Source organism: Lepisosteus platostomus, chromosome 26 (genome assembly GCF_059453375.1).
Source record: "Lepisosteus platostomus isolate fLepPlt1 chromosome 26, fLepPlt1.hap1, whole genome shotgun sequence".
Classification (NCBI taxonomy): Eukaryota; Metazoa; Chordata; class Actinopteri; order Semionotiformes; family Lepisosteidae; genus Lepisosteus; species Lepisosteus platostomus.
The window spans coordinates 10,975,152-11,002,883 of record NC_142636.1 but is presented as its reverse complement, the minus strand read 5'-3'; the positions used below and the strand labels follow the sequence as shown (position 1 = coordinate 11,002,883).

The window sequence follows — 27,732 nt, the reverse complement described above, 5'->3', positions numbered from 1 at the left end:
TGACTCGGGCAGGAAGGCGGCACTGACAGGCTGTCCCAGCCAGGCGCTGGGGGGAACTGTGCACGGGGGTGGCGGGGGAGGGGCGCAGCGCTGGCAGCCAGATGGTGACCTTTCAGAGCAGATCAGAGCCTGTCGGGGGGGCGAGGGGGGAGAGGAGCGAGCGCTCACAGAGGGAGAGGGAGACGTCAGGCCATGCACTGCTTCAGCTCGGGACACCTCCTGCTACTCTCTACTCCCGTCTGTCCCTCAAGCAGCTGGTCAGAGACACCGTGAGAGAAAGAGAGGAGGCAACAGGGAGTCCCTCAGGAACAGACAGATACAACAGGACAGGAGACACAGTGAGAGAGAGAGGAGACAACAGGGAGTCCCTCAGGAACAGACAGATACAACAGGACAGGAGACACAGTGAGAGAGAGAGGAGACAACAGGGAGTCCCTCAGGAAGAGACACACACAACAGGACAGGAGACACAGTGAGAAAGAGAGGAGACAATAGGGAGTCCCTCAGTAACAGACACACAACAGGACAGGAGACACAGTGAGAGAGAGAAGAGACACACACAACAGGACAGGAGACACAGTGAGAGAGAGAGAGGAGACAAGAGGGAGTCCCTCAGGAAGAGACACACACAACAGGACAGGAGACACAGTGAGAGAGAGGAGACAACAGGGAGTCCCTCAGTGATAAACACAACAGGACAGGAGACACAGAGAGAGGAGACAACTATACACCTCTCAGTAATAAACACACAACAGGGCAGGAGACACTGAAAGATTGTCAGTGAATGTCTGCTTCAGTGTCTGTGCTTCAGTGTGTGGTGGATGTTGTATGTCAGTGAGAGCGTTCTTCAGGTATTTGTGTGTGTGTGTGTTTTATTGTGTGTCTGCTCAGTGTTTATGAGCTTCAGTGTGTGGTTTGTGTGTTTCAGAGTATCTGTGCTTAGTGTGTGTTTCAGTGTGTGGTGCGTGTTTTTCCATGTCTGGTGTGTGTTTCAGTGTGTGGTGTGTGTCTGTGTGTGTTTCAGTGTGTGGGGGGCCGGCTCGTGCGCAGGTCGTGATGTCGTGCTTTCAGCACCAAGGCCAGAGCCGCGCGAACAATAGGACCCGGCTCTGCGGCGACTCGCCTGCTCCCCGCTTAGGGGCCGTCTGACAATACCTGGCGACGTTCCCAACGTAAACGAGCGATGGAAGTCAGCTGATGATGATGATGATGGCGTTAGTATTGATGTATCCCCCTCCCACTTCTTCTATTCCAACGGCCTCAAACAAATGCAGAAATCATTGCAAGGATCATCAAGTCACCAAGTTTCAAAATCCCAACATGTGCTGTCTGTTTCTAACATGTTAGGCGAACGTGAAGTTAACGTGAAGGCATTGAAAGACCTTCAGCGTTCAGTGTGTCGGTGCGGCGAGAGGTTTACTTGCCTCGGGGAAGAATCGATTTCGTTCCGGCTGCCGTTTTTTTTTTTGGTACCGAGGTCGGTTCTGACGCGCCTGTGACTTCTGTTCGCGGAGAAAGCGCTCGGGGAGTTTGGCGACTGTCCCTGCCGCTGGCGACTCGGCTTGTCGCAGCTCCGCAGAGAGAGAGCGAGAGGGAGGGAGGCACAGCAGGAGAGAGAGAGGAGAGAGGAGAGAGGAGAGAGGAGAGAGACACACCGGCGCACGTCTCGTCACGGCCAATCCCAAGCACCGGGAAAGAAATACATGAAGATAACGGCCCTGCGCGCACGACATCTCACGCGACCGCCCTCACATCCGGATCTGACCGGGCCGACCGACTGCCGAGCGGACCGGGACCGAGCAGGGAGACGACGCACTTAGGCGACCGTCGCGACTCGACTGGACCGGGACCCGGACAGGACCGCCGCCACAGGCACGACACACAATCGGTTCGGCCCCTCCGGCAGTTATTGGGCTCTGTCTCGGGACTGGGGGACGGGTTCGGATCCTCAGCTGCGTCCGTGTCTGTCCGCGGGAAGGCGCCCCGGGGCCGTGGGATATAAACACCCGCCCGTGCGAGTCTCACAAAGGCAGCCGCTCAGACGCACCTGATCTCTGCGCTCAACCGAGCATCGGGGCTGCGGACGGACGACGATAATTAGAAAATCTCATTTCGAAAAATTCTTTTAAAAAAAAAAAAGAGGCAAAAACCGCTCTAGATATCTTCTCTTTCGGACCGTCCCGGCAGATCGCTGTCGGAAAGGAGGGCTTTCGGTTCAGCGGAGGAAGCCGGTTCTGCGCCCGAGGTGATCGCTGCCCGGCCCGGCGAGCCGCAGCCCGGCGCCGCCCGGATCCCCCCCGGACCGCCCGCCCTGTCTCTCTCTCTCTCCCAGCGCCGCCCCGCTCTCCGCCGGCCGGTCCCGATGAAGGAAGCCGATGCCATCAAGCTCTTCATCGGCCAGATTCCCCGCAACCTGGAGGAAAAGGACCTGAAGCCCATCTTCGAGCAGTTCGGCAAGATCTACGAGCTGACGGTGATCAAGGACAAGTACACCGGCATGCACAAAGGTAAGGAGCGACACGGCTCGGCCCAGCCCGGCCCGGCTCGGCCCGGCCCGGCGGGGACGGTGACCGGGAGATAGCGCAACGCACAGCCCGGTCACTCTAGCATACGAGCAAAGTCTCCGTCTCACTATTCTCGGGCAAGCGGCACAAGCCTGATGAGCCGGTGCCATTTTAGTTTGAACGCCAACAAACGACACAATAGCGAAATATCCCGGCTGGTCGCAATTCCAGATGTGGAGCTGCTACACGCGTGACCAGATCACAGGTTGCTCCTGCGAAATCTCATCTGGGTGTGTCACTGTATGTGTGTCAGAGTGTGTCTGTGTCTGTGAGTGTGTGAGTGTGTGTGAGTGTGTGTGTGTGCCTGCAGTCTGAGCAATGCCAGTCCAGTGTCACAGGTGTCCTGTGTGTGTCTGTGAGTGAGTGTGTGAATGAGTATGGGTGAGTGTGTGTGCCTGTGAGTGTGTGTGTCTGTGAGTGTGTGAGAGAGTGTGTGTGTGTGAGAGAGTGTGTGTGTGTGTGTGTGTCTGTGAGTGTGTGAGAGAGTGTAAGTGTGTGTGTCTGTGAGTGTGTGAGAGTGTGAGTGTGAGAGTGTGAGTGTGTGTGTCTGTGAGTGTGTGAGAGTGTGAGTGTGAGAGAGTGTAAGTGTGTGTGTCTGTGAGAGTGTGAGAGTGTGAGTGTGTGTGAGTGTGTGTGTGTGAGTGTGTAGCCTGTGGGTGTGTGTGTGTGAGTGTGTGAGTGTGAGTGTGTGAGTGTGTGTGTCTGTGAGTGTGTGTGTGTGAGTGTGTGAGTGTGTAGCCTGTGGGTGTGTGAGTGTGTGAGTGTGTGTGTGTGAGTGTGTGTGTCTGTGAGTGTGTGAGTGTGAGTGTGAGTCTGTGAGTGTGTGAGTCTGTGAGTGTGTGTGTGTGAGTGTGTGAGTGTGTAGCCTGTGGGTGTGTGAGTGTGTGTGTGTGAGTGTGTGAGTGTGTGTGTCTGTGAGTGTGTGAGTGTGAGTGTGAGTGTGTGTGTCTGTGAGTGTGTGTGTCTGTGAGTGTGTGTGTCTGTGAGTGTGTAGCCTGTGGGTGTGTGAGTGTGTGTGTGTGAGAGTGTGAGTGTGTAGCCTGTGGGTGTGTGAGTGTGTGTGTGTGAGTGTGTGAGTGTGTAGCCTGTGGGTGTGTGAGTGTGTGTGTGTGTGAGTGTGTGTGAGAGTGTGAGTGTGTAGCCTGTGAGTGTGAGTGTGTGTGTCTGTGAGTGTGTGTGTGAGTGTGTGTGAGAGTGTGAGTGTGTAGCCTGTGCAGTGCCAGCCCAGTCTGTGTGAGAACGCTGGAAATGGCAGCTTCACTCTCCCTGTACAATACAGACACTCTACCCTCCTGTGACACAGCTGCCTGCATCCCAGAGATCAACAGGATCAGAGACTCCTGTCTCTTCCCATCCTTATCCCCGACTCCTGTCTCTTCCCATCCTTACCCTGACTCCTGTCTCTTCCCATCCTTATCCTGACTCCTCTTTCTTCTCCTGGTTCTCCTGGTCTGTCTCTGTCTCTTTCTCTGTCTCTCTAGTCCATCTCTCCAGCCCGTCTCTCTCTCCAGCCCATCTCTCTCTCTAACCTGTATCTCTTTGTAGCCCCTTTCTCTCCCTGTCTCTCTCTCTAACCTGTCTCTCTCTTTAGCCCCTTTCTCTCCCCGTCTCTCTAACCTGTCTCTCGCCGTAGCTCCTTTCTCTCTAGTCCGTCTCTCTCTACCCTGTCTCCCTGTCAGAGAAGCCCTGAGTCTCTAGTGTGTCTCTGTGCTCTGTTTTTGTCTCTCATTGTGCTGCTCAGTAGTGTGAGCCTGTTTTGTGTTGTCCCTGTTCAGCGAGTTAAGCTGTAGTTTCTGGGCAGGTACTTATCTCAGTAGCCAGCTCAGAAATGAATTGCCTATCTTAATTAAATTGGTTGATGATTATTGTAATTTTGTGGTGTTGTTTTAGTGCTTGGAAAAGATGGTAGAGTCATGCAATTGGAAACTGAGCATCTACATCTACCAGCAGAGCAGGTACAGCACAAATCAGAGAGAGCCATAACTGTACTGTGCTGTGCTGTACTGTGCTGTACTATACTGTACTGTGCTGTGCTATACTGTATTATGCTGTACCGTACACTGTACTGTGCTGTACTGAACTGTGCTGTGCTGTAGTGTACTGTGCTACGCTGTACTATAGTGCACATTACTGTACTGCACTGTGATCTGAGGTACTATTCTGTACTGTCATGTACAATACTAACCTACACAGTTACCACGCACAGTACTACACAGTGCTGTACTGTACTATGCTGTGCTGTGTTACACGGTACTATAGTGTACTATACTCTTTACTTTACTGGGTTTCAAGTTACTCTATTCATTTTAAAATGTAACTATAAACCTTCATTATTCAGTGATGTCAGTTACATAATACAAACTACAGTCAACTTCTGCAATCTGCATTTTCCACGAGAGTTTCTCTCGGGGAACACAGCAGTCACACTGCTCCACAAACCTGCACTAGGCGTCAACTAGAAAACAGCTGTCCGTCCAAACTGACTGGACGTGTGCTGTCTTCCGTGTGTCCATCTTCCTGCACACCAGCCATTCATTCTGGTAAAACATCCCAGAGCATCCCAGAACACCCGTCTGTATCAGCCAGTGCGTCAGTGCTCCAAACCAGCGTGCTACAGAGTGTGTCAGAGTGTCAGTCAGATACTGTCAGTCAGTGTACATCAGTACATCATTGACACATCACGGTCATTGTGTGAGTCAGAGTATCAGTCACTAAACCCAGTGATGGGTTTAGTGTGACTGTGTCAGTGTCTCAGAGTATCTGTCAGATTGTCAGTCAGATTGTCAGTCAGTGTGTCAGACAGTGTCTCAGTGTGTCAGTCAGAGTATCAGTCAGTGTCTCAGTGTGTCTGACAGTGTGTCAGTCAATGTCTCAGTGTCTGACAGTGTGTCAGTCAGTGTGTCAGACAGTGTCTCAGTGTGTCAGTCAGAGTATCAGTCAGTGTCTCAGTGTGTCTGACAGTGTGTCAGTCAGTGTGTCAGTCAGAGTATCAGTCAGTGTCTCAGTGTGTCTGACAGTGTGTCAGTCAGTGTGTCAGACAGTGTCTCAGTGTGTCAGTCAGAGTATCAGTCAGTGTATCAGACAGTGTCTCAGTGTGTCAGTCAGTGTGTCAGTCAGTGTGTCAGTCAGTGTGTCAGTCAGTGTCTCAGTGTGTCTGACAGTGTGTCTGACAGTGTGTCAGACAGTGTGTCAGTAAGAGTATCAGTCAGTGTCTCAGTGTGTCTGACAGTGTGTCAGCCAGAGTATCAGTCAGTGTCTCAGTGTGTCTGGCAGTGTGTCAGCCAGAGTATCAGTCAGTGTCTCAGTGTGTCAGTCAGAGTATCAGTCAGTGTCTCAGTGTGTCTGACAGTGTGTCAGCCAGAGTATCAGTCAGTGTCTCAGTGTGTCAGTCAGTGTCTCAGTGTGTCTGACAGTGTGTCTGACAGTATGTCAGTCAGTGTGTCAGACAGTGTCTCAGTGTGTCAGTCAGTGTCTCAGTGTGTCTGATAGTGTGTCAGTCAGAGTATCAATAAAGCTGTTTGAATTTGAGTTTGAGTGTGCCAGCGCTTACCTGCTGTCTCCTTGCCCTGCAGGCTGTGCGTTCCTCACATACTGTGCGCGGGAATCTGCGCTGAAGGCCCAGAGTGCTCTGCATGAGCAGAAGACACTGCCTGGGGTGAGTGCTGCCCTCCTCTACCTTCACATGTGCAGCGGTCTGATCCATTCCGGGTTTTACTGTGAAGTCAAACTCCCTGTGTGCAGAGCTCTGATCCACTCTGGATTTAACTGCGAAGTTAAACTCTCTCTCTACAGTGCTGTCGGGGGTGTGTGAGTGTCCCGGACTCCACAGGTACTGTAAGAGTCTAGAGCCCTGTGACTGGGCTGTGTCAGTGGACTGTAAGAGTCTAGAGCCCTGTGACTGGGCTGTGTCAGTGTCCCGGACTCCACAGGGACTGTAAGAGTCTAGAGCCCTGTGACTGGGCTGTGTCAGTGTCCCGGACTCCACAGGGACTGTAAGAGTAGCAGCTGTTAGAATCTGATTCAAGAGTATCCTTCTGTGTGAAGCAGCTCCCTTTGTATATGTCTGAGGATTGAGGGGGGTGTAAGGTGATTAACATAGACAAAGACCAGGGCTGGTTCTCTCCCAGTTAAATGAAGACTTGAATGGAGTTATGGGAGGGGGTGCGATGAGCAGGGCAGCCTAAAGAGGAGTAAAGCACATCTGCAGGGTCTTGGAGGAGGGAGAAAGTGGGGGTGCGTGGGAACCGTCTGTCAATTCAGATAGAGACATCTGTCGCTCTAGCAGACCCCCCCAGCTGCCCCCTGCCCCTCCCCCTCCATTCCATTGTCCTGAATCTGCCCCCCTCCCCCTGAAACCAGCAGCTGATCACATACAGCAATTGCACTGCGATGCACTGTGTGCAGGACTAACTCTAGGTCCTGTAGGAAATTAGAGCAGGTCGCAGGTTCGAGTCCCAGTACTGACTCTGTGGGTCCTGTAGGTGTGACAGTGGGTCATGGTTCGAATCTCCAGCCAGCCCTGCTGTACCAGATGCCCGCTGGAGGGCTAATCAGTGATGGGCTATAGCTCAGTGTCCCAGCCAGGGGGCGCTGTGCTCTTGGTGTGTTTAAGAGCTCCCGACTCAGGTGGACTGAAACTGAAGCACCAGGGCAAAACCCATTCAGACACAAGGAGAACATGCAGACTCCACACGGAATGTTCCTACATGATTACCATAATCATGGAGGATCGAACCCAGGTCCCCAAGAGCAGTGAGCCGGTAGCCCTAAATAACATCTGTGCCAGTGAAAGCACGCTAGAGAAAGACAGAATAAATGAGTGTCCACCATGCTCTTAAGGCCACAGGATGCAGGGCACAGCGCTATAGGGAGACAGATGCACTGTCCTGCCCCACAGATGGGTCCAGGCTTAGCATTGCGCACACACACACACACACACGCAGGCGCGCAGCACACAGACACGCTCTGGTGCAGACTGGAGTGGGGGAGGGGAGGGAGAGCGGCCTGGCTTTGGCAAGTTTGTTGCTAGGAAACAGCAGAGCAAGAGATGCTAGGTTGCTAGGTAACCACAGCAAGGCAGTGACCAATATACTCTGAAGCCTAGGAGAGGTGGGAGGATGAGGTGGGGGGTTGGGTAGCATATAGAGGCGAAGAGGGACTTGAAAGAATAGAGGGATGGAAGGATGGAGGGCAGGAGGAGAGAGGGAGAAAGGAGAGGCTCTCAGGTACATTGTGTGTCGGGTTGGGGGGGCAGAGAAAGGCCAGAATGTGAGGCAGACGGGGGGGAGGAAAGAGAAGAGAGGGGATTAGAGACAGAGAGAGGTCATGCTCCCAGATTAACTGTGTGCCCTCTGAGTCGCAGCTGCCTTTCTGAAGAGTCACTTCCAGAGTCACGCAGTCACCCCCCCCTGCAGCGCAGTGGTACGGCCCAGAGCTGTGTGGGGGCGGGGGGGGGGCAATGAGATTTGATTGGATAATCCGTAGATTTAATATTAGTTAATCCTCGCTTTACAGCCGGGGGGAGATTAACACTGTGTGTGAGTGTTGTGTGGAGCGTGTTGCTGTGTGAATTTTTCATCCCCTCTCTCCTCTCTCACTGCAGCGCAGACACTGAGATCCAGGCCCAGAGACTTTCAGTGTGTGATTGAGTCACTCGGTGTGTCAGTTTGTCAGCGTGTCAGTCAGTCAGTCAGTCAGTCAGTGTGTGAGTCTGTCAGTGTCAGTCCATCAGTGTGTCAGTGCATCAGAGTGTCAATCAGTGTGTCAAAGTGTCAGTGTCAGTCAGTGTGTCAGTCCATCAGTGTGTCAGTCAATCAGTGTGTCAAAGTGTCGGTGTCAGTCAGTGTGTCAGTCAATCAGTGTGTCAGTCTATGAGAGTGTCAGTCAGTCGGTGTGTCAGTGTCTATTGCCTGTGCTTTGGCAACACTGTAATCCATCAGTCACACCAATAAAGCTCTTTGAGTTTGAATGTGTCTCTCAGTACGGCAGGGCTGTCAGTGTGTCTGTTGGCGTGTGTGTGAGTGAGTGTGTGGGCTGTAGAGGAGGGAGGATTTGTAGTGTGTACAGATGGCTGCCATTAATTAAACCTTTATTAGCACGCAAGTAATTAGAGGTAAATCTCTTGTGTGGGAGGAAAGGAGATAACATAATATAAATCTATTATAAAAGGCAAAAAACTGTCATTACAACATCAAAAACATCTGGTTTGTCCGGGAGTTAACAAGAGGTCTGGTTAGTGAGCTGGGAGTCTGGTTGGTGAGCTGGGAGTCTGGTTAGTGAGCTGGGAGTCTGATTAGTGAGCTGGGGGTCTGGTTAGTGAGCTGGGAGTCTAGTTAGTGAACAAGAGGTCTGGTTAGTGAGCTGGGAGTCTGGTTAGTGAGCTGGGAGTCTGGTTAGTGATCTGGGAGTCTGGTTAGTGAGCTGGGAGTCTGGTTAGTGAGCTGGGAGCCTGGTTAGTGATCTGGGAGTCTGGTTAGTGAGCTGGGAGTCTGGTTAGTGAGCTAGGAGTCTGGTTAGCGAGCTGTGAGTTTAGTTAGTGAACAAGAGGTCTGGTTAGTGATCTGAGAGTCTAGTTAGTGAGCTGGGAGTCTGGTTAGTGAGCTGGGAGTCTGGTTAGCAAGCTGGGAGTCTGGTTAGTGAACAAGAGGTCTTGTTAGTGATCTGAGAGTCTAGTTAGTGAGCTGGGAGTCTGGTTAGTGAGGTGGGGGTCTGGTTAGCGAGCTGGGAGTCTAGTTAGTGAACAAGAGGTCTGGTTAGTGATCTGAGAGTCTGGTTGGTGAGCTGGGAGTCTGGTTGGTGAGCTGGGAGTCTGGTTAGTGAGCTGGGAGTCTGGTTAGTGAGGTGGGGGTCTGGTTAGTGAGCTGGGAGTCTGGTTAGTGAGCAAGATGTCTGGTTACTGAGCTGGGGGTCTCATTGTGCAGCTCTGGATCAACAGCGATGGAGAGATCAGTAGAGAATGAGAGGAGAGGAAAGTGAGAAAAAAAGAGGAGATTAAGAGAGGAAGACACTGAGAGCTCGAGCAGTGGAGAAGGAACAGAGAGAGTGATGGAGAGGGGCGGGGGGCAGGGCAATTTCAGATGTTCTCCTGCTCCGCAGAGATCCCCCCCCGGCCTGTGTTGATAAGAGCTGATCTGTTGCTCCCAGCAACCAGCATCCCTCATTGTTTACCTAGAGGCAGTCAGTGATGTCAGCACTGTTGCCAGGCAACCAAATGCAAGTGAGGCAGAGTGGGTGGTTGCCATGCAGAGCAACCTGCCTGTGCCATAACTACCCAGCACCTGGTGATTTCTCACTCTCTCACACAGACACACACTCTCACACAGACACACACTCTCACACAGACACACACTCTCACACACACACACACTCTCACACAGACACACACACACTCTCACACACACTCTCTCACACAGACACACACACACTCTCACACACACTCTCTCACACAGACACACACTCTCACACACACACTCACACAGAGACACACTCTCTCACACAGACACACACTCTCACACAGACACACACACTCTCTCACACAGACACACACACTCTCTCACACAGACACACACTCTCACACAGACACACACTCTCTCACACAGACACACACTCTCACACACACACACACTCTCACACAGACACACACACACTCTCACACACACTCTCTCACACAGACACACACACACTCTCACACACACTCTCTCACACAGACACACTCTCACACACACACTCACACAGAGACACACTCTCTCACACAGACACACACTCTCTCACACACACTCACACAGAGACACACACTCTCACACACAGACACACACTCTCACACAGACACACACTCTCTCTCACAGACACACACTCTCTCTCACACAGACACACACACACACTCACACAGAGACACACACTCTCTCACACAGACACACACTCTCGCACACACTCACACAGACACACACTCTCTCACACACACTCACACACACACTCTCACAGAGACACACACATTCTCACAAAGACAAACACACACACTCACAGAGACACACTCACACAGATTTTGTGAGAGGCTTTGAAGGTTTTAGTAGCTGAATCGAGTCTTTATCCCATTTCCACTCAAGACAAAAGAGATTAAGTTCTTGTACCTTTCCAGTGTAAGGACAATCCTTAGAGACCATGAATCTACCTGGTTGCATTTCTCTGGACTGTTTCTAGAACAGGAATATCTTTTTAGAAGAAATATGATCAAAATCTTTAATTTTCTAAATGCAGTCTTGGATAAGATATGTGAATTGTCTTTAATTTAAAAATAATTGCATTTTTATTTTTAGAAGTATAAATATATTTTTAAAGTTTTAAAATAAAGATACAGTAACAGGTCAGTTGCTGTATCTGAAGAACAGTCAGTTACTGCGGGTGCACAAAATACAGTTGGTGACTGTGGCTGTCATACATACAGTTGTTGACTCCAGGTGTAATAAATAGGGTTTTTCACTATGGCTGAAATTCAGTCAGTCACCGCATGTGTAATAAATACAGCTTGTGACTGTGGGTGTAATAAATACAGTTGGTGACAGTGGGAGAAATAAATACAGCTAGCGATTGTTGTAGTTATGATACAGTCAGTAACTGTGGGTGTAATAAATGCAGAAGGTGACAGTGGATGACTTTTGACTGTGTCTGTAATAAATACAGACAGTGACTGTGGTACTAGTAATACAGTTGATGACCACGGGTGTAATAAATTCAGCCAGTGACTGCGGGTGTAATAAATACAGACAGTGACAGGGGGTGTAATAAATACAGCTGGTGATTGTGGGTGTATTAAATACAGTCGGTGGCAGGGGGTGTAATAAGTACAGCCGGTGATGGTGGATGTAGTACAGTCAGTGCCAGTAGGTGTAATAAATACAGTCGGTGACTGTGGGTGTATTCAATACAGCTGGTGACTGTGGTACTAGTAATACAGTAGGTGACAGCAGGTGTAATAAGTACAGCCGGTGACTGTGGGTGTAATAAGTAGTCAGTGCCAGCGGGTGTAATTAATACAGCCGGTGACTGTGTGTGTCGTAAGTACAGTCAGTGCCAGCGGGTGTTATTAATACAGTCAGTGACTGTGGGTGTATTAATACAGCTGGTGACTGTGGGTGTAGTAAGTACAGTCAGTGCCAGCGGGTGTATTAATACAGCTGGTGACTGTGGGTGTAGTAAGTACAGTCAGTGCCAGCGGGTGTAATTAATACAGCCGGTGACTGTGGGTGTAGTAAGTACAGTCAGTGCCAGCGGGTGTTATTAATACAGTCAGTGACTGTGGGTGTATTAATACAGCCGGTGACTGTGGGTGTAGTAAGTTCAGTCAGTGCCAGCGGGTGTATTAATACAGCTGGTGACTGTGGGTGTAGTAAGTACAGTCAGTGCCAGCGGGTGTTATTAATACAGTCAGTGACTGTGGGTGTATTAATACAGCTGGTGACTGTGGGTGTAGTAAGTTCAGTCAGTGCCAGCGGGTGTTATTAATACAGTCAGTGACTGTGGGTGTATTAATACAGCTGGTGACTGTGGGTGTAGTAAGTACAGTCAGTGCCAGCGGGTGTATTAATACAGCTGGTGAATGTGGGTGTAGTAAGTACAGTCAGTGACTGTGGGTGTATTAATACAGCTGGTGACTGTGGGTGTAGTAAGTACAGTCAGTGCCAGCGGGTGTATTAATACAGCTGGTGACTGTGGGTGTAGTAAGTACAGTCAGTGACTGTGGGTGTATTAATACAGCTGGTGACTGTGGGTGTAGTAAGTACAGTCAGTGACTGTGGGTGTATTAATACAGCCGGTGACTGTGGGTGTAGTAAGTTCAGTCAGTGCCAGCGGGTGTTATTAATACAGTCAGTGACTGTGGGTGTATTAATACAGCTGGTGACTGTGGGTGTAGTAAGTACAGTCAGTGCCAGCGGGTGTTATTAATACAGTCAGTGACTGTGGGTGTATTAATACAGCTGGTGACTGTGGGTGTAGTAAGTACAGTCAGTGCCAGCGGGTGTATTAATACAGCTGGTGACTGTGGGTGTAGTAAGTACAGTCAGTGCCAGCGGGTGTTATTAATACAGTCAGTGACTGTGGGTGTATTAATACAGCTGGTGACTGTGGGTGTAGTAAGTACAGTCAGTGCCAGCGGGTGTAATTAATACAGCCGGTGACTGTGCCTGGGGACTGACTGTAATAAGGGTCCTGGGAGCCTGCCTGTTAGAGAGGAGGGTCCCGGGAGAGGAAGTGGCTCTGCACCCCCAGGGCCCAGCTATTCTGGTCCTTCCTGTTGCCCCAGGAGACTGGCTCCGCAGGGCTCTGCCACACAGCACGCAACAGAGTCACCGGGGCCGCAGACAAGCTGTCCGGCCTCTCCGGCGTTGTCACGATCGTGACTGGTCTTCGCTGCAGTGAGCACGTCCATCCCAGTGTGTCACTACTGCGAGTGTGGGTGTGCATCTTGTGTGTCAGAGTTTTTCTGAGTGTGTCTGTGTGTTGTGTTGTGTGTGATTGAGTGTCGCAGCGTGTTGCGATGTGCGTGAGTGTGTTGGTGTGTGAAGGGCAGCATGTGAACTGGCAGACGTAACTGTGTGTGTTGCAGTGGTTGTGAATGTGTCACAGTGTGTGAGTGGGCTGTACTAAGTATCACAGTGAGTGTAATTGCCCAACTATGAATCAGTCTATGCCTCCCTGACAAATTGCAGCAAATCAATTTCCCTATTGATTAACAGAACCTGTAATTAGTGCCAGTGATTAATTAAGGACTGCGCTAATCTGCTGTAAACACAGTGCAAAGACCAACCCTTCCGTCTCCTCTGTACTCTCTCTGCTCCCTCAGTCTATCTGCATGACTGTCTCACTCTCTGTGTGCACTCCTGCCTCACTCTCTGTGTGCACTCCTGCCTCACTCTCTGCGTGCACAACTGCCCCACTCTCTGTGTGCACTTCTCTCTCATTCTCGGCTCTACCTCTCTCTCTTACCTCAAAAGAACAGAAAGATTTTAGACAACCGGAGCCATTTGGCCCCTCCAGCCTAATTGATCTGAGGATCACCCAGCTATTTCTTGAAAAAAGCCAGGCTATCAGCTTTAACAACATGGCTGGGCTGCCTGTTCCAGACTCCCACCACTCTTTGTATAAAGAACTGCCTTCTGCCCTGATTCTGAAGCTGCTGTTTCTTGAAAGAAGCCTGGCTACAGCAGCCTGTTCCAGAGTATTCACATTCAAAGAGCTTTGTTTGCATGACCGATTTATAATAGTGTTACCAGGGCAATAACACTTAGCAGAACATTTTCAACAAAAACGTATTACTGTTTGAGAGGTTGTGACAGGAGATCACATACTGGGCTGTAGCTCTGTTGTTTCCTCCCCAGTAGGATTGGGAAATGTTCTGATTCCTCAAGGTGTGGGAAATTCTGGGATTAGTTTTTTTATTTTAGGGAAGAATGTTTGTCTAATCCCAGAACATTTCTTACTGTGCAGCAGAAAGTGCATCTCTGTCTCTGTTTCACCCTGCTGGCAGTAGGAGCACAGCCTGTCCTCTCTGGTCTGTCTGTGTCCAGTGTCTGTGGACAGTGATTATATCCTCTCTGGACAGCCAGATCTGTCAGTGTCCAGTGTCTGTGGACAGACTGTGGTCAGTGATTATATCCTCTCTGGACAGCCAGGTCTGTCTGTGTCCAGTTTCTCTGTCCAGGCTGTGGTCAGTGAGTCTGTACTGGTCAGGGTCTGTTTCTCTTTGCTGTCTCTTACCCTGGTCAGATACTCAGCTTGTGTGTACTGTCTGTTTAGGGTCCTGTAGCATTCCAGTTTGTGTGTGTGTGTGTGTGTGTGTGTGTGTGTGTGTGTGTGTGTGTGTCCCAGGCTTGTGCTGTGACTGCTTGACTATGACTGGTGTTGCTGAGGCTGGCTGGTGTCAGTGAGCTTCAGGACCAGCTGGCTGAGGGGCTCTGGGCTCAGCAGGGCCTTGTGCTGGAAGGAGTTCTGGTCACTGCTTTTAAGCAGAATTTCTTTTTCCCTCCCCCTCTCCAGTGTAATCCAGGATGGTCAGTAATCCCACTGAGCAAGATGGGCTCTTAATCCGATCAGGCATCCTGAGAAGAATCAGATGGTTGATGGAGGGACTGTGTGTGTGAGTGTGTGTGTACAGAAGTCATGCAGGATGAAGCTTTGCCTGATCAAATAGGCACCAGGTCATATTTGAACCCTACAGTCCAGAGATCAGCTCCTGATGGTGTTTTGAAGGGGTAGGCTGGACAGGTGCCCTGCCTGGAGTCAGCAGCTCACAGTGATTTGCAGGGGACTCCCTGCCCTGATCGTGTTCGTGCTGGAGGTTCGAGCCCCCAATTCTGCCCCTGCCCCCACCCCCACTGTGTGTGATCCTGAACTGCAGATGGCGTGTGTCTTTACTGACACTGTCTGTCTTCTCTTGTAGATGAATCGGCCCATCCAGGTGAAGCCTGCAGACAGTGAGAGCAGAGGAGGTAAAAACACACCTGGGCACTGCCACACTCACTGACACTGACACACCTGGGCACTGCCACACTCACTGACACTGACACACCTGGGCACTGCCACACTCACTGACACTGACACACCTGGGCACTACCACACACTGACACTGACACACCTGGGCACTACCACACTCACAGACACTGACACACCTGGGCACTGCCACACTCACAGACACTGACACACCTGGGCACTGCCACACACTGACACTGACACACCTGGGCTTGGTAACCTAGGAGTGTTCATGTGAAGATACACATGAACTGGAGGAGCTGGACTGAGGGTCTTTACAGTGACTCTACAGCTCTGATGATGATGAAGGAGTGTGAATGTCCAGCCAGCTCTGACTTGGCTCTTTATTCTTCTGAAGGCTGATCTTTGTGTCCCCCTGGTGGTGTCTCACTGCATTGCAATGAGAACTGTCAATTCAATTTCAAGGTGCTTTATTAGCATGACCGATGAGCAAAATCAGTTTTGCCAAAGCAAATAAAATTAACATGAAACAAAAAAAATCTACAGACATTTACAACAAAGACATGTCATTAATATGTACATATACTGTAAACAGATGGAGCATTACTGGGAGACAGGCTCACTGTTCCTCAGGCTTCCTCTCTCTCTTTGCGATACTGTATTCGGTATCCTGGCTCTTGAAGTTGAAACACTAATGAAAAGACAAGTTAATCCAACTTCCATCTTATCTCTCTCCCCCCCCTTGTCCCCTTGTTACCTCATCTTCCTCTCCTCTCCCCTCTCCCCTCTCCTCTCTCTTCTCCCCTCTCTTCTCCTCTCTCCTCTCCCCTCTCCCCTCTCCCCTCTCCTCTCTCCTCTCTCCTCTCCCCTCTCCCCTCTCCCCTCTCCCCTCTCCTCTCTCCTCTCTCCTCTCTCCTCTCCCCTCTCTCCTCTCTCCTCTCCCCTCTCCCCTCTCCCCTCTCCCCTCTCCTCTCTCCTCTCCCCTCTCCCCTCTCCTCTCTCCTCTCTCCTCTCCCCTCTCCCCTCTCCCCTCTCCTCTCTCCTCTCTCCTCTCCCCTCTCTCCTCTCTCCTCTCCCCTCTCCCCTCTCCCCTCTCCCCTCTCCCCTCTCCTCTCTCCTCTCTCCTCTCTCCTCTCTCCCCTCTCCTCTCCCCTCTCCCCTCTCCCCTCTCCTCTCTCCTCTACCCCTGCTCCCTGTCTCTCACAGAAGACCGGAAGCTCTTTGTGGGGATGCTGGGGAAGCAGCAGACGGATGAAGATGTGAGGAAGATGTTTGAGCCCTTCGGGACCATAGATGAGTGCACAGTCCTGAGGGGCCCCGACGGCACCAGCAAAGGTGTGAGACTTGGGGTTCCCCCCAGCACCCCGACTGCCTGCTCGGCAGGAATTGTTGCCCGTTAGCTCCCTGCGGCCACCCGCGCTGCTCACCCCTCCTGCTCACCCCTGCTCACCCCCGCTCACCTCCTCTCACCCCCCCGCTCACCCCCGCTCACCCCTACTGCTCACCCCCCCGCTCACCCCAGCTCACCCCATTTCTCCCCCCGCTCACCCCCGCTCACCCCTACTGCTCACCCCTGCTCACCCCAGCTCACCCCATTTCTCCCCCCGCTCACCCCCGCTCACCCCTACTGCTCACCCCCGCTCACCTGACCCATCCCCCCGGCTCACCCCCTGCTCACCCCTGCTCACCCCAGCTCACCCCATTTCTCCCCCTGCTCACCCCAGTTCACCCCTCCTGCTCACCTCCACTCACCCCTTCTCACCCCCACTTACTCCCCTGCTCACCCCTGCTCACTCTCTCTCCAGGGTGTGCGTTCGTGAAGTTCCAGACCCATGCAGAGGCCCAGGCCGCCATCAGCTCACTGCACGGGAGCCGGACACTGCCGGTGAGGAGCGCTGAGCACTGCTGTGTCCCTTTCTCCCTGTCTGTGTCTCTCCTTTCTCCCCTGTCTCCCTCCCTCCTCTCCGGACCACTGTCCAGTTTCTATGGCCAGGCTGTGGTCAGCGAGCCTGTCCTCTGTGGACAGCCAGGTCTGTCTGTGTCCAGGCTGTGGTCAGCGAGCCGGTCCTCTGTGGACAGCCAGGTCTGTCTGTGTCCAGGCTGTGGTCAGCGAGCCTGTCCTCTGTGGACAGCCAGGTCTGTCTGTGTCCAGGCTGTGGTCAGTGAGCCTGTCCTCTGTGGACAGCCAGGTCTGTCTGTGTCCAGGCTGTGGTCAGTGAGCGGTCCTCTGTGGACAGCCAGGTCTGTCTGTGTCCAGGCTGTGGTCAGCGAGCCTGTCCTCTGTGGACAGCCAGGTCTGTCTGTGTCCAGGCTGTGGTCAGTGAGCCGGTCCTCTGTGGACAGCCAGGTCTGTCTGTGTCCAGGCTGTGGTCAGTGAGCCTGTCCTCTGTGGACAGCCAGGTCTGTCTGTGTCCAGGCTGTGGTCAGTGAGCCGGTCCTCTCTGTGTGTCGGTGTGTCCAGGGCGCCTCCTCCAGCCTGGTGGTGAAGTTTGCGGACACGGAGAAGGAGCGAGGTCTGAGGAGGATGCAGCAGGTGGCCAGTCAGCTGGGCGTGTTCAGCCCCATGACTCTGCACTTCGGGGCCTACAGTGCCTACACACAGGCGGTGAGAGGCTCACACCCTGACACCCTGATTCACACCCACACTGACCACTCACTCGCTCACTGACACCCTGACACCCTGATTCACACCCACACTGACCACTCACTCGCTCACTGACACCCTGACACCCTGATTCACACCCACACTGACCACTCACTCGCTCACTGACACCCTGACACCCTGATTCACACCCACACTGACCACTCACTCGCTCACTGACACCCTGACACCCTGATTCACACCCACACTGACCACTCACTCGCTCACTGACACCCTGACACCCTGATTCACACCCACACTGACCACTCACTCGCTCACTGACACCCTGACACCCTGATTCACACCCACACTGACCACTCACTCGCTCACTGACACCCTGACACCCTGATTCACACCCACACTGACCACTCACTCCCTCACTGACACCCTGACACCCTGATTCACACCCACACTGACCACTCACTCGCTCACTGACACCCTGATTCACACCCACACTGACCACTCACTCGCTCACTGACACCCTGACACCCTGATTCACACCCACACTGACCACTCACTCGCTCACTGACACCCTGACACCCTGATTCACACCCACACTGACCACTCACTCGCTCACTGACACCCTGACACCCTGATTCACACCCACACTGACCACTCACTCGCTCACTGACACCCTGACACCCTGATTCACACCCACACTGACCACTCACTCGCTCACTGACACCCTGACACCCTGATTCACACCCACACTGACCACTCACTCGCTCACTGACACCCTGACTGACCACTCACACCCACACTGACCACTCACTCGCTCACTGACACCCTGACACCCTGATTCACACCCACACTGACCACTCACTCGCTCACTGACACCCTGACACCCTGATTCACACCCACACTGACCACTCACTCGCTCACTGACACCCTGACACCCTGATTCACACCCACACTGACCACTCACTCGCTCACTGACACCCTGACACCCTGATTCACACCCACACTGACCACTCACTCGCTCACTGACACCCTGACTGACCACTCACACCCACACTGACCACTCACTCGCTCACTGACACCCTGACACCCTGATTCACACCCACACTGACCACTCACTCGCTCACTGACACCCTGACACCCTGATTCACACCCACACTGACCACTCACTCCCTCACTGACACCCTGACACCCTGATTCACACCCACACTGACCACTCACTCGCTCACTGACACCCTGACACCCTGATTCACACCCACACTGACCACTCACTCGCTCACTGACACCCTGACACCCTGATTCACACCCTGACTGACCACTCACATCCACACTGACACCCTGACTGACCACTCACTCCCTTACTGACACCCTGACTGACCACTCACACCCACACTGACACCCTGACTGACCGCTCACTCCCTTACTGACACCCTGACTGACCACTCACTCGCTCACTGACCACTCACTCCCTCTCTGACACCCTGACTGACCGCTCACTCCCTCTCTGACACCCTGACTGACCGCTCACTCCCTCTCTGACACCCTGACTGACCACTCACTCCCTCTCTGACACCCTGACTGACCGCTCACTCCCTCTCTGACACCCTGACTGACCGCTCACTCCCTCTCTGACACCCTGACTGACCACTCACTCCCTCTCTGACACCCTGACTGACCGCTCACTCCCTCTCTGACACCCTGACTGACCGCTCACTCCCTCTCTGACACCCTGACTGACCACTCACACCCACACTGACACCCTGACTGACCACTCACTCCATCACTGACCACTCACTCCCTCTCTGACACCCTGACTGACCGCTCACTCCCTCACTGACCACTCACTCCCTCTCTGACACCCTGACTGACCGCTCACTCCCTCACTGACCACTCACTCCCTCTCTGACACCCTGACTGACCGCTCACTCCCTCACTGACACCCTGACTGACCGCTCACTCCCTCTCTGACACCCTGACTGACCACTCACTCCCTCTCTGACACCCTGACTGACCGCTCACTCCCTCACTGACACCCTGACTGACCGCTCACTCCCTCTCTGACACCCTGACTGACCACTCACTCCCTCTCTGACACCCTGACTGACCACTCACTCCCTCTCTGACACCCTGACTGACCGCTCACTCCCTCTCTGACACCCTGACTGACCGCTCACTCCCTCTCTGACACCCTGACTGACCGCTCACTCCCTCTCTGACACCCTGACTGACCGCTCACTCCCTCTCTGACACCCTGACTGACCGCTCACTCCCTCTCTGACACCCTGACTGACTGCTCACTCCCTCTCTGACACCCTGACTCACAGTGTCACAGTGAAGCCGAGGGCAGCTGGCCCGCCCTGTGCCCCCTGGATCGGGCTGCACTGTGCTGATCCGTTGTGTGTGTGTGATTCCCAGCTGGTCCAGCAGCAGGCGCTGGTGGCCCAGACGGCGTACCTCAGCCCCATGGCCACGGTGGCCGCGGTGCAGATGCAGCAGATGGCAGCGCTCAACGCCAACGGGCTGATCGCCACGCCCATCACCCCCACCTCAGGTGTGTACTGCCCCCGGCCCCTCTCCCTGCCCCCCTCTCTCCTGCTTCTCTCTCTGAATCTCTCTCCGACTCTCCCTCCCTCCCCTCTCTCTCCAAGAGAGCGATTCCCATTGGTCTGCGAGGTGCTGCTCCCAGCTGCCACTCACTCTCTCTCCTGCTCTCTGATTGGCCCCCGTGCAGGGACGAGCACGCCCCCCACCATCGCTGCCACGCCCGTGCCGGCCCTGCCTGCACCAATCGGGGTGAACGGCTACAGCCCAGTGCCGGCGCAGGCCAATGGCCAGGCAGCGTCCGAGGCCATCTACACCAATGGGGTTCATGCTTATCAAGGTCAGTGCCCGCCCACAGCCCCCCACACGCTCGCAGGCCAGTCCCCCAGTGCGCCAGAATGATAACGCCCTGCTGCCCCTCCTGTCTGTGCAGCTCAGAGCCCGGCAGCTGCTGTGGACCCTCTGCAACAGGCCTACGCTGGCATGCAGCATTACACAGGTGAGGAGAGGGCCCTGCCCGCCTGTCTGCCTGTCTGCCCACCTGTCTGTCTGTCTGAGTGTCCACCTGTCTGCTCACCTGTCTGTCTGCCTGTGTGTCCACCTGTCTGTCTGCCTGTGTCCACCTTTCTGCCCACCTGTCTGTCTGTCTGAGTGTCCACCTGTCTGCTCACCTGTCTGTCTGCCTGTGTGTCCATCTGTCTGCCCACCTGCCTGTCTGCCTGTGTGTCCACCTGTCTGCCCACCTGTCTGTCTGCCTGTGTGTCCACCTGTCTGCTCACCTGTGTGTCTACCTGTCTGTTCACCTGTCTGTCTGCCTGTTTCCACCTGTCTACCCACCTGTCTGTCTGCCTGTGTGTCCACCTGTGTGTCTACCTGTTTGCTCACCTGCCTGTCTGTCCACCTGTCTGCTCACCTGCCTGTCTGTCTGCCAGTGTGTCTACCTGTTTGCTCACCTGCCTGTCTGTCCACTGTCTGCTCACCTGCCTGTCTGTCTGCCAGTGTGTCTACCTGTTTGCTCACCTGCCTGTCTGTCCACCTGTCTGCTCACCTGCCTGTCTGCTCACCTGTCTTTCTGTCTGAGTGTCCACCTGTCTGCTCACCTGCCTGTCTGCCCACCTGTCTGACTGTCTAGGTGACAGTCTGTCTCTCTGTGTGCCCTGTCTACCTGCCCTTTGCGCTGCTGTGAAAAGCTCTCTTCCGCTTCTTAATGGTTCCTTCATTTTGCTAGCGGCCTACCCAGCAGCATACGGCTTGGTCGGCCAGCCGTTTCCACAGCAACACGCAATCGTTGCCCAGCAACACCAGCAGCCCCAGCAGCAGCAACAAAGAGAAGGTGAGCTCACTTCTTATTCGTTCTCAGCACTGAGGGCAGCAGCCAATCACCAGTCCAGCTCAGGAAACCAGGAAGCGTGTCTCGGTGAGGAGCTGCTCTTGTCTCCCCCCGGGCGGTCAGCGTCTGGAGTAACCCCCTGTGTCTCCTGCCCCCCTCTCTCAGGGCCGGAGGGCTGCAATATCTTTATCTACCACCTGCCCCAGGAGTTCACCGACTCCGAGATGCTCCAGATGTTCCTGCCCTTTGGGAACGTTATCTCAGCCAAGGTGTTCGTGGACAGAGCGACCAACCAGAGCAAGTGCTTCGGTGAGGAGGGAGAGTGGGAGAGAGGCAGAGGAGGAAGGGGGAGAGAGGGAGAGGAGGATGAGTAGGAGAACGGGAGAGGAGGAAGAGGAGAGAGTCTCAAGAATGTTGTTTTAGAGGCTTTTTTGATCACTTGCTTTGTCTCCATCCCTCCATCCCTGTCTCTCTCTCCCTCTCTGTCCTCTCTCTCTCCCCCTCTCTCTGTCTCCCCCTCTCCCCCTCTTCCTCTCCCTCCCTCCCTCCCTCTCCCTCTCTCCAGGCTTTGTCAGCTTTGACAATCCTGCCAGTGCCCAGACGGCGATCCAGGCCATGAACGGATTCCAGATCGGAATGAAGAGACTGAAGGTCCAGCTGAAGAGACCGAAAGATGCCAACCGTCCATACTGAGAGAGGTGGACAGAGGTCAGTACTGAGAGACAGAGTGGACAGAGGTCAGTACTGAGAGAGAAGTGGACAGAGGTCAGTACGGAGAGACAGAGTGGACAGAGGTCAGTACTGAGAGAGAAGTGGACAGAGGTCAGTACGGAGAGAGAAGTGGACAGAGGTCAGTACTGAGGACAGAGATGGACAGAGGTCAGTACTGAGAGCGAGATGGACAGAGGTCAGTACTGAGGACAGAGATGGACAGAGGTCAGTACTGAGAGAGAGAGATGGACAGAGGTCAGTACTGAGGACAGAGATGGACAGAGGTCAGTACTGAGAGCGAGCTGGAGAGAGAGAGATGGACAGAGGTCAGTACTGAGGACAGAGGTCAGTACTGAGATGCAAAGAGGGGAGAGGAGGTCAGTAGTGAAAGAGGGGTGGACAGAGGTCAGTACTGAGAGAGAGATGCACAGAAAGACCAGTGTAGAGGGAGGGGACAGTATTAGATTAGATTAGATTAGATAAGACTTTATTGATCCCGAAGGGAAATGAACAGACTATGGATGGAAAGAGGAGGGTGGAGGTGGAGTGAGGGAGAATGTGTGCATTTCTGACTACAGTGACATGTCTATAGTGACATGGGGTGATCTGGGGATAAGTGTGACTCTCAAAAGGAGGAGGGGCCAAAAGACAAGGGGCATGTCACTCAATGCTAACAGGCAAGGCAATTGGTCACCAATAGAAGATGGGGGTGTGGCAAAGTGGGAGGTGGGGCCTTTGTGAAAGATTGACGTGCCTCCTTAGTCAATAGAATTTTACGTGTCCCATAGGCATGACTGATCTTTCAAACAAATCACCCCATGTCATCATGTGTATTGAAGCCGTATGATAGAAGTACGAGACGAAAAACTACAAAAACCCCTTTTTCCCTTTTTTTCTCACTGTTAAACCACGCCCAGCCCAGACAGGGTCCAATCATAAATCGAGACGACAGCGTCGCTATGACGTTACCCTAGCCAGCCATTAGCTGTCACGGGAGCCGTAGACCCGCCCCCCTTCCCCCCCTCAGGTGTAAGTTGGCTTGTGTGGTTGCCGTGGCGCTGCCTGGGTCGGCGTGGCGATTGGCCGTTGCCCCGAGCGACCAGTCATGCGGGCTGCATGACGCGTTGCCGTGGAGCGCTGGATGTGTTGGTGCATCTTCCTCTGCTCGTCCATCACTTTCTATGGCTGTGAGCGTGAAAACGGGCCAGCTGTCACTGTGGATTTCAATGTGCCTTGATCCGTCTCTTGGTTGGTTTATCAGCACAAGCTCTTCTGTTTCCTTCTCCGTCGTACGGCACCTCCTTTTGTTAGCGGTCACTTTGTTTTTTCGTTTAATTTGGTAATTCTGACTTGTGGCAACTCCTCTTCTTCCGATTGTCGTTGTTGCTGTTCTCACTGTGGAGCCCAGCCCTGTGAAACCGGGCAGCCCCAGATCCCGGGAGAATGCGTCCTGGAGACAGAACCGAGCCCAGGACGGAGCAGGCTCGCTCAGCTCCAGCCCCTGGGCGTCTCTGTCCTGGGGCACGGACGGCGGTCTGGGGGCGCCGGCTTCGTGGGGCAGCGCTCGGTGTGACGATGAGGATGCTGTGTGTGAGACTGCTGGCACCTTGTCCCGAATGTTGCGCCCCTGTGATGTGTGACCTCACGCTGCTGGGCATCATGGGAGCAGCCCCCCACCCCCACAGGCCAGCAGCCGCCCAGGGCAGGAGACCTGTCCCCTCTATCGGGTGACCCAGGGCTGTCTAGACTCGTCTGCCTGACTGCCTGACTGCCTGTGTGTCTGTGTGACTGTGTGTCTGTGTGTCTGTGTGTGTCTGTGTGTCTGTGTGTCTGTGTGTCTGTGTGACTGTGTGTGACTGTGTGTGTCTGTGTGAGTTTGTGTGTCTGCGTTACTGTGTCTGTCTGTCTGTCTGTCTGTCTGTCTGTCTGTCTGTCTGTCTGTGTGTTTGTGTGTCTGTGTCTGTCTGTCTGTCTGCCTGACTGTGTGTGTGTCTGTGTGTCTCTGTCTGCCTGTTTGTGTGTCTCTGTCTGACTGTCTTTCCGATTCACATGGCTTTCTCACAGTCTGACTGGACTGGAATGGACTGTCCTGGACTGGACTATATTGAACTGTTCTTGGGCATGTACTGGACCGTTCTGGATTGGCTATGGCTGGATTGGACTGGACTGCACTGGACTGATCTGAAGTGGACTGGTCTGCACGAGACTGAGCTGGACTGGACTTCTTTGGACTGCAGTGGACTGAGCTGAGCTAGACTGGACTGGACTGTGCTGCGCTGGATAAATTGTACTCAACTAGGCTGTGCTGGACTGGACTATGCTGGACTGGACCAGGCTGTCTTGGACTGGACTAGGCTGTGCGTAACAGGACTGGACTGGAAGGTGCTGGAATGGGTTGTACTGAGCTGGACTGGACTGGACTGGACTGGACTGGAAAGTGTTGGACTAGGCTAAACAGGACAGGACCGGGCTGTGCTGGGTGGCCAGTCGGGGTGAGACTGCCTGCTTGTTGTGTCCTGTGTGTTGTGAGGAAGTGACAGACAGGCCTGGACGCCTCCCTGCTGCCCCCTGGGCAGAGCAGGACCTCCCTGCAGCGCTGTGGCCCTCAGCCTGCTGTCAGGACCTGGAGCCCTGCTGCTCCTCGCTGTCTCTGCCACGGGATTCCCAGATCTCCACCCACAGTCATATCCCCTAGTCTGGATCCCAGTGCCCCTAATCTCACTATACCCCACTCCCCCTAATCCCTAACCTCACTCTCCATAATCCCTATACCCCACTCCCCCTAATCCCTAACCCCACTCCCTCTAATCCCTATACCCCACTCCCCCTAATCCCTAACCCCACTCCCCCTAATCCCACAGCTCCACCAGACAGGTTTCCCAGGGCCCACTGAAGGTCACATCTTAACGAAGGGGGTGGGGTTTGTGGACCTCAGTGGTCCATTAAAGAATGATTAGCTCTGAAACACTTACTGGCTATTTGTTAACGTATGTTTTCAGTAGAACCCTTGATGTTGTAAAACACTACCTGAAACCTGAAACACCCGAGTTCCTCTCCTGCCCTCACTGTGTACCCCATCTCCCCTTCTCCGCCCTCTCCCTCTGTCTCCCCCCTGTACCCCAGTGCCCCCCCCGTGACCAACACCAGCCTCTCTCTGGCCTGTGCTGTGCGGTGATGATGATGTCTGGTTGTCATGGTGACAGATGATGCCTGGTGCTCAACAGACTGCTGCTCTTGTCTCGGGGGATTCTGGGTAGCTCTGGCTGCAGGCACAAGGACAGCCTTTCAGGGGCCAGCGGAGCCGGTTCGCCCGCGGGTGGCTTTCCTGACTGCCAGGGTCGAGGAGGAGAGAAAAAAACAGGGGAAAAAACCCCCAGAAGAGACAGGGAAAGGGGCAGAGGCAGGAGGAAGGGAATCGGTTTTAGGACGAATCGACCTTAAGACACAACAGACTGTGCTCCGGCCCGGCCGCGTGAGCTACCCAGAACTCTTTGCAAGTCCTGCGAGAAACTGCATGCCGTTTGTGCTTGCTTGTGGATCCAGAGCTTCTAAAAGCAAAAAAAACAACAAAAAAAAAACAAAACAAATTGGTTTCATTAAAAAAATTCGGATTGTATGAACACGCGTCTGCAGGAGTGCGGGGCCGGGCTCTCGGCGCCCAGCGGTCCGGTCCGCTGCAGGTCCCACGGCGAGCGCCCCTCGGCCACACGGCTGCGGACCCCGCGGCGGACCGGACCGCTGGGCGCCGGGGGTCCCGGCGGGACGCTCCCTGCGGCTCTGAAGTCTCGTTCCCGGGTCTGTGCCTGCTGTGACCGGCATGTCGGCATGTCGGCGGCGCGGACAGTGACACGCCGTCTCTCCCTCTCTTGCAGGTGTTTTTTTCTGGGGAGACACAGAAAGAAATGGAGGACACTCCTTCTGTCCTCCCCCCCCCCCCCCTCCACCCCCACTGTTACAGCTGACACCTCCAGCCAACACTGACATCCACCCAGAGCGCAGCTCTCTTACAGCCCAGCTCCCAAACACCTACGGGAACTGATCATCCACCATTGTTTTAAAAAGAAAGAAATTGATTACTTTTTCTTCACTGACCCCAAAATTTGGATCTGGAAATTCTCTGTCTCCTGCGCTCAGCACGGCGCCCCTCGCACTGACGCTGCCCCAGCGCAGGAGAGATGAAGACGACAGTCTTCCCCCCCTGAAACCAGCACACACAGCCTGCAGGAGCCCTGGGCAGACACAGGGGGGCGCTGTTCTCCTCCTCTGACACCTGCACTGTTGAGATAACAGCTCCTCTTCCACACTGCAGCCCCACAGCAGAGCTGAGGACTGACAACTCTCACTGACAGCACACACACAGCCTGCAGGAGCCCTGGGCAGACACAGGGGGCGCTGTTCTCCTCCTCTGACACCCACACCGTCGAGATAACAGCTCCACACTGCCGCCCCACAGCAGAGCAGAGGACTGGCGCAGCGCTCACTGACAGCACACACACACACAGCCTGTGGTGAGCTGAGGACACCCTGGTCAACCACAGGGGGGCGCCACTGCGTGGTGTTGACCTGAGAGTGCCCTGGTCCGCGGGGGTGTGTCCTCTCAGACCCCCGGGCCGCAGTGCCTGGTGTGGCTGTGCCACTCCAGCCCTTTCCCTCTGCTAACAGTCCTGAACAGGGTCCGAACCCAAACCCCTACAAGAGACGTCCAGTCCAGTCAGCTCTGAGGCCCGTTAAGGTCTGAAGCGAAGGAGCTCAGCTGGAACCAGAACCCCGAGACCCAGGAGGGGACACTGGGCTCTTCCCAATGGGACCATGTGACCCGAGTTCACCCCGGAGATTATGGGGGTTCCCTGTCCCCCACACCCACGCATGCGTGCCACACTGACCGCTGACCAGCTGCTCAAGCTGATGGCCTGCCGATTCCCTGGAATCCCGATCCCCTGGCCTCCACCGGGAATGAGGCAGGGAATGGGGAAAGGATCTGGGGGGGGGGGGGGGGAGAAAACCCCCCCAGAAGGAAACAGTTTTAAAAAGCCGAATGATGAAAGAAATAGGAACCTCGGCCTGACCTCTGACCTGTCAATCAGAACTCACGTCCCCGGTTCGAGACGGACACGCGCAGCCGCCGGGGAAGACCACTCTCTCTCTCTCGGAAATGTACATAATTTCGTTTGAAAAGCATTTGAAAAACCTGGGGAAAAAAAACAATAATATTTAAAAAAATCAAAAAAATTAGCTATGAGGAAAACGGGGAGGGGGACGAATTAAAAAAATAAAGATCTACACATCGTTTCGGGAGGGGTTAAATCACAGAAGGGTTTTTCTTTTTTTTTTAAATGTATTTATTTTACGAGCCTCTGATATTTCATGATTTTAGAGATTTTTAGATGAGCTATTTGCCGGTCTGTACATTCCAGACTTTGTAATCAATTAATTTATTTGTTATTTATTGTAATTTTCTCCCTTTTTAATTTAAAGAAGTCTCTCTAATAAAGAATTGCAGAAGA

At 53.6% G+C, this 27,732-nt stretch overlaps 1 protein-coding gene across 5 annotated transcripts; it reads left to right on the top strand.

Moving 5' to 3' along the window:
• Window positions 1-103: 103 nt before the first annotated feature.
• celf3a (cugbp, Elav-like family member 3a) lies at window positions 104-27,732 on the top strand. Of its 5 annotated transcripts, XM_088620638.1 has the most exons (14): window positions 2,378-2,507; window positions 4,455-4,519; window positions 6,137-6,219; window positions 14,998-15,046; window positions 16,254-16,382; window positions 16,853-16,932; window positions 17,509-17,652; window positions 20,062-20,197; window positions 20,378-20,527; window positions 20,621-20,686; window positions 21,416-21,520; window positions 21,683-21,826; window positions 22,083-22,225; window positions 26,101-27,732. In XM_088620638.1, exons 4-13 carry the CDS (start codon window positions 14,998-15,000, stop codon window positions 22,208-22,210), a joined length of 1,131 nt encoding a protein of 376 aa, XP_088476764.1. In that variant the 5' UTR covers window positions 2,378-2,507; window positions 4,455-4,519; window positions 6,137-6,219; the 3' UTR covers window positions 22,211-22,225; window positions 26,101-27,732. The 5 variants fall into 5 exon arrangements, with proteins under 5 accessions (XP_088476763.1, XP_088476762.1, XP_088476764.1 ...); XM_088620637.1 differs by lacking the exon at window positions 4,455-4,519 and having other exon boundaries at window positions 104-2,507; window positions 16,257-16,382; XM_088620636.1 differs by lacking the exon at window positions 4,455-4,519 and having other exon boundaries at window positions 114-2,507.

Excerpts from the sequence above, each read along its gene's own strand:
- celf3a (XM_088620636.1), top strand. The coding sequence starts at position 2,363 with ATGAAGGAAGCCGATGCCATCAAGCTCTTCATCGGCCAGATTCCCCGC. Across the intron at positions 17,653-20,061 it reads ACAGTGCCTACACACAGGCG|CTGGTCCAGCAGCAGGCGCT; the intron begins GTGAGAGGCTCA and ends TGTGATTCCCAG. Across the intron at positions 20,198-20,377 it reads GCCCATCACCCCCACCTCAG|GGACGAGCACGCCCCCCACC; the intron begins GTGTGTACTGCC and ends GCCCCCGTGCAG.